A 12,707-nucleotide genomic window follows, 5' to 3' on the forward strand; every position below is an offset into this window, starting at 1 on the left:
TCTACAAAGAGTTCTTCCAAATTGATCAGAAGAAGACAAATAATCTAATAGAAAATGGACAGAAGTATTGCAGGAATAGCCCTCAGGCAAACCCAAAAACAAGGTCTGCTTTGCTTGGGAAATTTATCTTTGATTCAAATAGTCTTGGAGCAAATGTTTAGGAAAGTGCTAGGTGGTTTTTGTATACATTGTTTGCACCTGGTGAAAAGGTGAGTGTACAGCCTATATTTTCCACAACCACAGGGGGCGTGGGGACTGGGATGGTCAGAATATGTATGGAACCATACCTAAGCATGGCAGTGACAAGCTTCTCAAAGAGCCTAATGAAATTCCTACTGTCCCAGTTGGTATCGTTAGCAGCTGACCCTCCATCAAGGAATGTGACCTACAGTGATTTCTAAGAGTAGAAAGTTACATTCTTTTTGCTGGTTTCTGTTGGTATTATCTTCATAATGCTAACATTATTGCCACTCTTGTAAACAACTGAGGATATATTTATTCATTTATTCAGCAAACATTTATGGAGCATTTCTTATGTGCCAGTCACTGTTAGGCACTGGGAATACAGGTGTGACAAAACAAACTAAAATTCTTATCTGGACATTTGGTCCTGGCCGTGAGAGTATAATATGATCAGAATTATCCTCCTAACATAAACAACTGTTAATCAGGACAAAATATAGGGAAAAAGAAATTTTTCATACATTGGCAAGCAGGCAGTTCACACCTATGATCCCTGAGAAAAGGAAAACAAATTAAATGAGCCCAACCATCGCTTGAGCTTTCTGCATGAATGTTATTGCTAGACTTCAGCACAAGGTGGAAATCGCAAGTCCTTCAGTCTTGCTGAGTTAAGGAGACAGATCAGAGTTTGGGGGGATGAAAAGACGGTGACAATTTACGAGACACGGTACCCAAGAGGAGGAAGCTAACTAGATAATACTTGAGAAATTTGCGTAGGGTTCCTTTTGAGACTTTGGTTAATTACTGATCTTTATTTCTAAAGAGTGAAACGCTACAAGGCAGGACAAAATAAATTTCCAAGTAAAGAACAATTACGGGACCTTATAAGAGGAAAATTCCCAGAGCTCGTACATTGCCAGAAATCACTTAAGTTTCTCCTTGTCATGAGATATTAAATAGAGATTTCAGAAGAGCAACCTCTTAGGAGTGAGGCTTAATTAGCCCTAAAATTATGGCTGTTGAAGAACAGCCTTTAAAACTCTTAAAAACAAACCTTGAAAGAATCAAATTAATCCATAAATAATTAACTGTCTGTCATAAGAAATCCAACATTTTTTGAAGGAACACAAAAAATCCAAGACGCAGCAAGAGAAAATTCTAAATATCTGGTGTCAGTTTTTTTGAAAATTACTATTTATACAAGGAAGAAGGAAAATATGATGCATAATGAAGAGAAAAATCAGTTAATAGAAACAGACCCACAAATAACAGTGATAATAGAGTTAGCAGAAAAAACATTAAAACTGCTAAGATAAATATGTTCTAAATGCTCAAGGATATAAAGGAAACCATGAGCATAATGATAAGAGAAACTGAAGACTGTAAAATGTCCAAATAAAATTTCTAGAGATGAAAAAGAAAATTTAAAAATTTAAAAATCTCTAGATTAACAGCAGATTAGACACCACAGAAGGAAAAAAAAAAACCTAAACTTTAACTAATAGCAATAGAATCTATCCAAAGTGAAGAACAGAGAGGAAAAAAGACTTTAAAAACTTGAATGGAGCCTCAATGACTTATTGGACAATATAAAATGAACTAATATACCTATTTTTAAGCCCTGGAAAGAGAAGAGAGAAAAGAAGACAAAACAAATTTTTGAAAAATAATGACTGAATTTTTTTAAATTTGATACAAAAACTCAATAAACCCTATGCATAATAAACAAGAAAACCACAGCAAAGCACATGATAATCAAGTTTTGAAAACCAGTGAGAACTAGAACACCTTAATGGCAGCCAAAGGAAAGAGGCATATTATATATAGAAGAACAAACATAACAATGACAGCAGACTCTTCACCTGACACTATATCAGATAAAAAGTTGGATCCACATAATAGAATGATAAGTACCAGGAATGATAAATATGGTCAACGTGTGGCTAGGCTTCTGGTGGAAACTTATGGAAAACGAATTAACTAGTCCTGAAAAAATACACCCGTCTTTTTATAAAAGGGTCTGATGAGTGTGGTGAAATATGTCCAGCTCCCCTTAATGTAACCTTATGTAAAACTTCTGAAACTTTTCTCCTAAACATTGACACAAAAAACACAAACATGTACATATAAAATCTTTGGAACATGTTATAACTTTCTTGAACATGACACACAGAGTTAGAAATGTGATACAATATGGGGTGAAAAATAACTGCAGGATAAAAGACAGATTTTCCTCATGGCCACGTATTCCTTAGGTCCACAAACTCCTCTTATTACTCCTAGAGGATTTTAAGATCAGTTTTAAAAAGCAAGACCCACTTATAAGCCACTTGTGATTTCGACTTTAAATATAAAGGCATAGGTCAAAAATAAATGGATGTAAAAAGATATACGATCCAAACACAACGAAAGTAAAGCTTGAATGGCTGTTTTAATATCAGACAAAGTTAACTACAGAACAAGGAATATTACTGGAAATAAAAAGGAGCATTTCATGATGATAAAGCAGTCAGTGCACTAAGAAGACATAAGAATCCTGAAGGTGTATGCTACTGGCAGTAGAGCTACAACATGTGAAGCAATAATTGGTTGAACCCAAAGCAGAGATGGACAAATCCACAATTACAGTTGGAGATTCCAACAGTCCTCTCTGAGTAATTGATAGAACATGTAGAAAAAAGATTGGTAAGAATGTAGAAGTCTTGAAAACACTATTAACCAACAGACCTAATTGATGTTTGTAGCTTACACCACTCATCAACAGCACCTACGGGTTCTTTCTGAGTGCATATGGACTGTTCACCAAGACAGATCATAGTCTGGGCCGTTAAGCAAGTCTCAATATATTTCAAAGTTTGGAAATTATACAAAGTGTGTTCTCCAACACATACAAAATTAAACTAGAAATCCATAGCAGAGAAATATCTGGACTATATCCTGAGGATTGGAAATTAAACAACATACTTCTAAATGACAAACCAGCCAAAGAAGAAATCAAATGGAAATTAGATAATATTTTGAAATGAAGGGAAATAAAAATACATAACATCAAGATTTATGGTACACAGCTAGGCAGTACCTAAATGGAAATTTAGGGCTTTAAGTGCTCTTATTAGATCTAAGCTTTCACCTTAAGAAACTAGGAAAAAAAGAAAAGAAGAGAAATTAAACCTAATTACTAACCAGGAAAGTAATAAAGAGAAGAAATCAACCACATAGAAAAGAAAAAAGTAATAGAAAGAATAAAACCAAAGCTGGTTTTTGGAAAAAGTCAATAAAATTGATCAAGAACAAAGATAAAGAACAAAATCATGAACCAATATCATGAACAGAGGAGGGGCCGGCACTACAGATATTAAAAGGATAATAGAAAATATTTAGAAGAGCCTGATGTCAATAGATTGGACAGCATAAATGAAATGAATAGATCTTTGAAAGACACAAATTTTCACAGTTCACTGAAAATGAAATAGGTAACTTGAATAGTCCTGTATTGACATCAAAGTCAAATTAATAGTTAAAAATCTCAACATATAGAAAACTCAAGGTGCAAATGGCTTCACTGGTGAATTCTACCAAACATTTAAGGAAAAAATAATACCAATTCTACACAAACTCATAAAACAAATAGAAGAGGAGGAAATACTTCCCAAGTCATTTATTAGGCCAGCAGTATCTTGAAATAAAAACCAAACAAAGATATTACCAGAAAAGAAAGCCACAGAGCAGTTTCGCTTATGACACAGGAGCAAAAGTCTTCAATGAAATATTAGCAAGTTGAGTCTAGCAAAAATGTAATACATCACGGCCACATAAAGTTTATCCCAGGAATGCAAGTTTGGTTTAACATTTGAAAATCAAACAAGGTAATTTACCATACTGACAGACTAAAAAAAGCAAAACACCATAATCCTCTCAATAAAGGCAGAAAAAGCGTTTGAAAAATTCAACATTCATTACGAAATTCAGCATTAATTATAAAAACTCTGAGCAAACTTTAAATAGACAGGAACATCTTTAACCTGGTAAAAGGTATCTACAAAAACTTCTACCACTAAGACACTAGATAGTGAAGAGTGTACGCCTTCTCCCTGAGATCAGGAAAAAGGCGAGGTGTCCACTCTTGTGACCTCTACTCAGCCTTATACTGGCAGTTCTCTAGAGTGTAATGAGGCTATAAAAAGAAGCAAAAAGCATCCAGTTAGGAAAGGAAGAGAAAAAAAACTGTCTTGATCCACAGAAAATATGATTATGTAGAAAATTCTAAGGAATCTACAAAACAAAAATACCCATTAGAACAGTTAATGAAATTTAGCAAGGTTGCAGAACATAAGGTTAAGCTACCAAAATCAATTATATTTCTGTATGTTAGCAATAAACTATTGGAATTGAAATTATAATATACATGTATATTTTATATATACAAAACATTAATAATACTAAGTACTTAGTGATAAATTAAACAAAATATAGGCAAGACCTGTATGCTAAAAACATGGCTGAGAAAAATTAAAGATTAAAAAAAAAAAAACCCTCCTTTCAAAGAGCTTACATTCTAGTGAGGGGACCAGGCAATAAATAAGATAAATAAGTAAATTTATATAAGTAAAATATGTATTATTTTAGATAATGATTAGGCCTAGGGAAATAAGAGAAGTGGGTTATGAGAAATTAGAGGCCAGCTGGTTAAAACTTCTGGATATCATGGCCATTGAAGGACATGGAAGGCCTCACTTAATAGGTGACTTTTGAGACAAGCTGAAAAGGATGAAAGTCCAGAGCGTTTCAGGCAGAGAGAAGAGCAGTCACAAAGACCGTGAGACGCGTGTGCCCGGCTTGCTCTGGGAAGGTGTAGACACTGGTTTGGCTGGAGTGAAGGAGACTGCGGCGTCGTAGGAGATGGGACCAAGAGCTAACGGGGCCAGGTAGGGCTAGTGCTCAGTCAAAACTTTGGCTTTTACTGTGGATGTGATGGAAGCTGTAGGAGGGCTTCAAGCAAGGAGCAATTCATGATTTATATATTTAAAAGACTGCCCTGACCACGTGGCTAGAATAGACTGCAGTGGGGCGAGGACAGAACCTGCGGACGCAGCTGGAAGTGATTGCAATAGTCAAGAAAAAGGGCCCATGCCTTAGACTAGCATGGTGGCAGTAGGGAAGAAAGAGCTTGGTTCTGAATATACTTTGACGACAGACCAACAGCATTTTCTGATCAACTGGATGTAAAGAGTGTAAGACAGAGAGAAAGAGAAAAGACAGCTAAGAGTTTGGCTCAAGCAGGTGAGTGAATGGAGTTGCTATAGCTGGGATGAGGAAGAAGGGAACAGGAGATGGGGGGAGAGGAGATGGAATCAGAGAAACGAAGGGAAGCAGCAAAAGGTCATGAAAAGAAGCAGCGAGGGAAGGAGGAGGAAGCCAGGTGAGTGTGTGTCCTGGAAGCCAGGTGAAGACAGGGTTTGGGGGAGGAGAAAGTGACAATTGTGCCAAGTAAGATGAGAGCTGAGAAATTATCATGGCATGTAGCAGAGTGAGTCTCTGGTAACCTCGAGAAGAGGAGTTTTGGTCCAGTGGGAGTGAAAACATGATAGGAATGAGCTTAAGAAAGAATAGGAGAAAAGTCGGAGCATGGAAAACACTTTGAAGGAGCTATGAATAGACAGTTTTCTAAAGATAAAATCCACATTGCCTAAAACACATCCAATGAGGATCAAATGTACCCATTAGCAGGGAAACGTAAACTAAACTATCAACGAGGTACCGCTTTACACCCTTCAGAGGGTCAAAATGGAAGAAAATACAGTTAATACTACTGCTGCCAGAGAAGGGAAGAAAGGATGCATTCATACATTGGTAGTGGGAGTGTTAATTCCAAAAACAGTTTTGAAAAGCAATTTGGCAATGTCTACTTAAATTTTTTAAAAACTTGTAAATCATCAATCCCACCCTTAGATACCTAGTCGATAAAAAAATTAAAATAACCACACACACACCAATAAAGATACATGGACGAGGATGTTTGTTATAATATTGTGCATAGTAACAGCAGACTGGAAACACATCACAGTGTGTCCTCATCATTCACAGCTTCCATATTTGCAGATTTGCCTGTGTGCTAAAGGTTATTTGTGACTCCCAAATTAATACCTTTTCAGTCATCCTCAGACATGTGCATAGTGTCAAAAAATTTGAGTTATCCACTGCCTTCTGGCATCAGCTCATACTGTAAACAGGTGTTCTTTTTGTGGTCCACGTTGTGCCACGTTTTTCACATTTTTGTGCTTTTTGTTGGTGATTATGCTGTTTAAAAGACCCCCCAAGAATAATGCCAAGGTGCTGTCTGGTGTGCCTCAGCACAAAAAGCTGTGCTGTGCCTTACAGAGAAAACGTGTTAGATGAGCTTCATTCAGGCACGAGTTATAGTGCTGTTACCCGTGAGTTCAGTGTTAATTAATCAACAACACTTATTCAAGAAGATGTCTTTAAACAGAAACACATGTAAGACAAGGTTATGTATTGAGTGGTTGAAAAAAACCAGAGGCTCACAGGAACCGAGCCCTGAATTTCCCATAGAAACAGCATGGTTCAGTATTCACTAATTCAGTGTTTGTGGAGACTTTCTAGAACATAGCTACTATGAATAATAAGAATCAACTGTAATTACCCTTTAGTAAAGACTGAGTAAATTAAAGTATGTCTGCACCATAGAAAATTATGCGAGCTTTAAAGATAACTAATTCAAGCTAAACCAATTGCTTTAGTCATTCCCTTAAGTTACTGTTGCACGAGAAAACTAAGGTGAGAGATGTGTAAGGTGACGTCATTTTTAGCTGGGTTATACATCTGTGTGCTTGCATGTGGTTGTATGATCATTTGTAGAGTGAAACACACCCAGTTGACAATAGAGGGCCCTTTTGAGTGGGTATGGGGGTCTGTGCAGTAGAGTGAGTGCAACAGAGAAAGTGGGGCAAGGTGAAGGGAAACAGCATTTTTGATGATTTCATTTATGTAAAATTACCTGTGTACTGTGAAGAAATTTGAAGGAAAAAGTGACAGTTAGTCCTCTACCCACTGACTTGTGGGTCAGTGTCCATGATGGTTGAAAAAGCAAGTTGCAAAATAATGTGTAGAATGTGATTCCATTTTAGGAACAAATCTCCTTAATATAAAATTCTAAGTATAAAATAAGCAAAGGAGACTGTGTTTAAAGATAGAGAGAGATCGGGGCCGGCCCAGTGGCATAGTGGTTAAGTTCACGCACTCCGCTTTTGCGGCCTGCAGTTCATAGGTTCGGATCCCGGGTATCGACCTACACATCACTTATCAAGTCATGCTGTGGTGGCATCCCATATACAAAATAGAAGAAGATTGGCACAGATGTTAGCTCTGCAACAATCTTCCTCAAGCAAGGAAAAAAGGAAAAAAGAGGAAGATTGGCAACAGATGTTAGCTCAGGGCCAATCTTCTTCACCAAAAAAAAAAAGAAGAAGATAGAGGTTGGGAGTCTTGGGAAAGGTTATTTGTTTTTTTTTTTATTTCTATTGATTTGTTTCAGTAGATACAATAAGTATGGTTTTGTTGACATTTAAAAAATACAAATAAAATATGAAAAAGCATCAATTAACTGAATATTATTCAATTAACGAAGAGAGGATATAGCCATTTTCAATAGACTTCAGCAAGTTTGCTGCATACTAATTTTATTAGCAAATTTTGAAACAGCATCAGCAGGCACAGTTGCACTACAAGATTCTGAATTATGTTATATGTAATATTTTAAAATTCTTTGTTTTTTTTCTTTTAGGAATCATTAAGAGCCGTCAGATATGAAATATCTCCAGATAAAGAGTATGCTCTTTTTTCCTATAACGTGGAACCAGTGAGTACCAATTTTTTCTGTCTATGAAAGAATTCTCTATTCTGATATCTTATTAAGTATTTTTCCTTGAATCTTTCAATCCTGAAATAGTTGGTGGGTCCTGGAATAGTCTCTTTTTATGCCACACTGCCACCTAGGAGAGAAGAAAGGTATAAAAATCCCTTTGGCAGAAAAAAAAAATCACTCCTTTTAGGGGCTATTTCATAGGATTTTCTTGGGGAGATAGTGAGAAATTCTTTTTATAGTGATTTATCTTATCCTTTTGTGCAATTATTTTTCTTGCCATTTTCTCAATCACGCCATAAATTTTATCCTAAGAACAAAAAGCAACTGCCAAGTTCTCTCTATACTAAATAAAATGTTTATCTCCTAGCCATCATCGTATTCTAGAGAAGAGTTGAACTATCACTTTCATTCTATAAATCCCTGTTTTTAGCGCTTCATATATGAGTCTCCCATAAATTTTCACCAGAATTTTCTATAAAATCTCACCCTGGGCTTTACTGGCAGCCTAAAACTGAATCTTTTTTTCTTTTTTTTTTTTTCTTTTAACATGCTCATATTTTAAAATTCATTTTGGCTCTTTAATTTTAAATGAGCTAGAAGGTTAAATTTATTTGTTATAAGTGAAGCAGATGTTCAGTTTATACGAGATTAGCAATTTTAGAAATGTGCATTTGTGGAACTTGGTTCTCTGGCAAATAAAATATAGAATTTCACTGCCTTTCTAGTTCTTCTGAGACTATTTTAATTGGAGTTCTGTGAAGCTTCTGTGAGATATAATGGTACCTGTGTTGTAATTCAGGTCTGAAGAGCTCCTTGGTGAGTTTGAGAGCATCTTCCCCCAGCACGAAATGGCCCAGCTTGTTGAGTTACATCCCATCAGAGAAGCTGGGGGATTGGTTTGCATGGAGATGCAAGTCCAATTCTAGAATTTTTAAAATTTCTTTTAAAAGTAATTTGACAGCTGGATTATTTATTGGAGATTTCAATTCTATTCCTCTAAATGTAGACCTTTTTAAAAACTCTATCTTCAGTTTTCTATTTTGTTTTTTTCATATCCATTATATAAAAGTTTTCATTTTCTTCATCCAAATTCTTTGGAACAAATGGTGATCTTTATCTATTTTATTGGGAGAAGTTAGTGAATTTGATATACTAAAAGGTGACTTTTAGCTGTGGGAGTCTGCATATACTACACCCAGCCCTACACTCGCCTCTGTAAGCTTCAAGCACATGGGCATGATGTTCATGGATCATAGAGTATTTCAGCTCCTTTCATCACCCTTGGAAACTACCAAAAGTGTAATCTCCACACCTGAATAAGAGAAAAAACTCAGCAGGTATTTGAAGGACTTCCATAGGAAGGGGTAATGGATTTGTTCTGGGATGCTACAGGAGACACAGCTTGAGTGAGAAAAGCAGAGAAAGACATATTTCAGGTCATCTTACTAGAGAATCTTTTAATAATGGAGCACCCCAACAATGCAATGAATTACCTTGTTTGATAATGAGCTTCCTGCTCCTAGAAGCCTTCAAAACAAAGTTTTCTATTTGTTCTCCAGAATGTTGTAGAAGAGATTCTCACATCTGCTGATTTGGAACAGGGTGATCGAATTGATGACTCTTGGGTTCTGTGCATGGTAGAATTCCCCAGTAGTCTCCTTCTCTTTCTCAATGCTCCTTTTGGAAGTGTGCCCTGGGATCCTGTTACAACCTATGACTGTTTTGGTAAAGAATGTTTTGCTAAATATGAGTCTTCACCATATAGAACACTGGCTATAAATAGGAACCTTTAAATAACCCTTGGCCTTTGGAGTAGGACTGTGTTCAGTTTGTTTTCTCAACTGAGAGAAAATGTAGGAAATTTGGAATGGATTCAAAGAACTCTAAAAATGATTAAAGTGTTGAAATACGTGCTATGTAAAAAAATCTATAGAAATGGATACTTTTAACTTGAATCAAAGTAACCCTTAATAGTTTCAAGTACTGAGCAGTTACTGTGGTTATGACTATCCAAGCGACTGTTCTGTTCTTCTGGAGGAAGAATTACAGGGGAAAGAGCTTGGATTCTGCAGGAGAACTTGGAGCTGGATGTGAGGAAGAACTTCCTAAGTGGATAAACTAAGATGTGGATAATTTTAGAATACCCGTCTTCAAGGGAAGAGGCTAGGTCTGTAATTCTGGGAGACGTGGAATAAGCAGAACTTCCTAAGCTGTCTTAGCGTCAGTAAAATTATCCCTGGGTATTCTCTAGAAAAAAAAAGTTTAAAAATTTTCTTGACTGCAGGATTTTTTTGGAGCTTTTTCACATTCTCATGAGGGTTATACAGTATTTCCCAAATGCGTATTGGAATATATGATTCCCATCCAACTGTAAGGAAACTAGAATTTTTCTTGGCTCCATGCTTATCACATTCTTATTTGTATATTTCAAAGGCAGCTAGGGTATCTTGTTTATGAACTAACTCAACTTTTTCTTAAAAAGACTGTCATAAAAAATATTTTCATATAAACCAACTGTCCAATTACTGGGCATCTCTCATTTATTAGAATAAATGTTTCATTTGCAATAAAATTTCAGTGTATTGGGTTGTTGTTCCACATAAGAAGTCCAAACATTCACATTGCGTCAGGAAAATTACCATCCTTCCAACCTTGCTGTTTCTCTTCGCTGACAAAGACGGTGGACTTGGAAGTCGATAATCCTAGGTTCAAGTGCATACCAGCATCACTGAGTTGAGCATCAGTTGACTCCCCTGAACCTGGCTTCTCGTCTGTGATAAAGGCTCAGTGCATCTCTAACGGTGCTGCTGTGAGGACGGCCTGTGGCAGCACATGTGAAGGACTTGACACACAAAAACAGTAAATGCTCCAACAGTCTTAGTCTCTGTTTCTCTCCAATATTCCTCTCCAAGGCTTGGATACAGGCTCATTCCTCAGGAATATTTCAAGCTTATTCTAGTCCATAGTGATATCTCCATTTATTCTTTTATTAAAAAAATCTAAGGCACTATTTTGTGCAAAAGAGATATGCTACCTTACCTCATGGAGCTTACAGTATAATCAAATGAGCATTTGAACAGTGCCACTGAGAATCAGACTGCCAAGAGCGTAAAACTAAGGGATTTGGCCTAGTTAGGTAGATCCAGGAAGGCTTCCGTGAGGAAATGAAACTTCAGCTGGAATCTTAAAAAGTCCTTACGGCAGCAGTACGCATGCGAATAGAAAGTATAGAGAAACCCAGCGTGGCTAGAAAGAAGAGAGGGACAGCCATCAGGTTTGAAGCTAAGAGGAGGGCAGAGGGATCTTGAGCTGTTCATGGGTTGGTCTTGGAATTGTTGAGTTTCAGGTGACTCTGGGACATTTAGCAAGAGATTCCAAGTAAGTGACCGGGAAGATGCGTGTGAATCTCATAAGCAATGTCTGCAATGGAGAAAGCCTTAAAGGAGGAAAATAAAACCATGGGTGTGGATGAAGTCACCTGTGGGAACAATTGTAAGAAAAGTAAAGAAGGCATAAGACTGAGTCTTGAGGAAATTCCACGAATTATAAAGGTTATAAAGGATAAATCTTCTAAGGAGCAAGAAAAGGGATGCCAAACAGGAGAAAAACCAAGAAAACAGCTTATTATGTATAAAAAGGCAAGAAAATGTTCCTAAGAGAAGGGAGCACTCCTCACGGTGGCCCTCTAAAGGTTGGGGTGCCCCAGCTTCAGTCCCTTAACCTCATCTCAGTCTCACTTTCTCTCCAGGGGATCTTATTCTTCCTTGTAGCTTGAAATACCATCCCCGTGATGTGAAGTCCAGTTTATATTTCTATCCTGGACCTTTCCTCTAAGCCCCAGGGGGAATGCTGATACCAGGAAGTGTTGTTGGACTGGTTGTCATCATGACCAACTTGTTCTGGGTGCCTTTTGGACCATCTCTTGAGCCTTGTACATCTCAGAGATCTCTGCCTGGGGGACTAAAAGAAGAAGCATTTATCCCTCAGCTTCTGTCCTCCATCAGTGAACTGTGGCCCAATGAGCGTCAGCAACCCCACACGTCTAGGTTGCATATGTTTGAGCACAGAGGGGCTCCGTGGCTGTGTCCAGGGCCAGGTAGAAGGCCCTATCCAATTGCACCAGCCTGACGTTGGTTGCAACCTGCATGTAATTGACCATCTCGGCAATGTCTCCAGTCCAAGTGGTGGATAAGGGCTGTCCCTGCAGAATGGGTGGTGAGAGAATGAGCAGACAAGAACAGACAGTCCAGGAGTTTGGATACAAATAGTAAGGCAGTATCTTGAGGACGGTAAGAGTTAAAGGGGAGATTTTTAAGTTTAATTTTATAGTATTTACTGTATATCTCTTCCTCTCATTTATTCAGACTAATTGCAATGCTGCATCATTTCCCAATTGTTTGACATAAACTGGTTTTATTTGCCCATTTTTATATTGTCAGCTACTCAAAGAGAAGCAAGGTCATTTTATCTCCTACCTACCCCCAGCCCTCGGGACCCAGCATGGGACCATCTTTGTATATTTGGTGCTGAACAAATATGTTTATGGCATTTTCTTCTCTCTCAACTCTAGCACTGGGACAAGATTCACAGTGGCTTTACACACTCTAAGTCCTTGAAATTCCATCAAATACACAAAAAGATA

General features: G+C 37.3%; 1 protein-coding gene across 3 annotated transcripts in view; it reads left to right on the forward strand.

The window, feature by feature from the left end:
- The window catches only part of DPP6 (dipeptidyl peptidase like 6), a 517,278-nt gene that overhangs the window by 222,968 nt on the left and 281,603 nt on the right, over nt 1-12,707 (forward strand). For all 3 annotated transcript variants that reach the window (XM_058533884.1, XM_058533891.1, XM_058533895.1), the window contains exon 5: nt 7,985-8,059. In XM_058533884.1, coding sequence (XP_058389867.1) covers nt 7,985-8,059 — 75 coding nt within the window. The remainder of the gene's footprint in view (nt 1-7,984; nt 8,060-12,707) is intronic.

This window comes from Diceros bicornis, chromosome 3, assembly GCF_020826845.1.
Source record: "Diceros bicornis minor isolate mBicDic1 chromosome 3, mDicBic1.mat.cur, whole genome shotgun sequence".
NCBI lineage: Eukaryota > Metazoa > Chordata > Mammalia > Perissodactyla > Rhinocerotidae > Diceros > Diceros bicornis.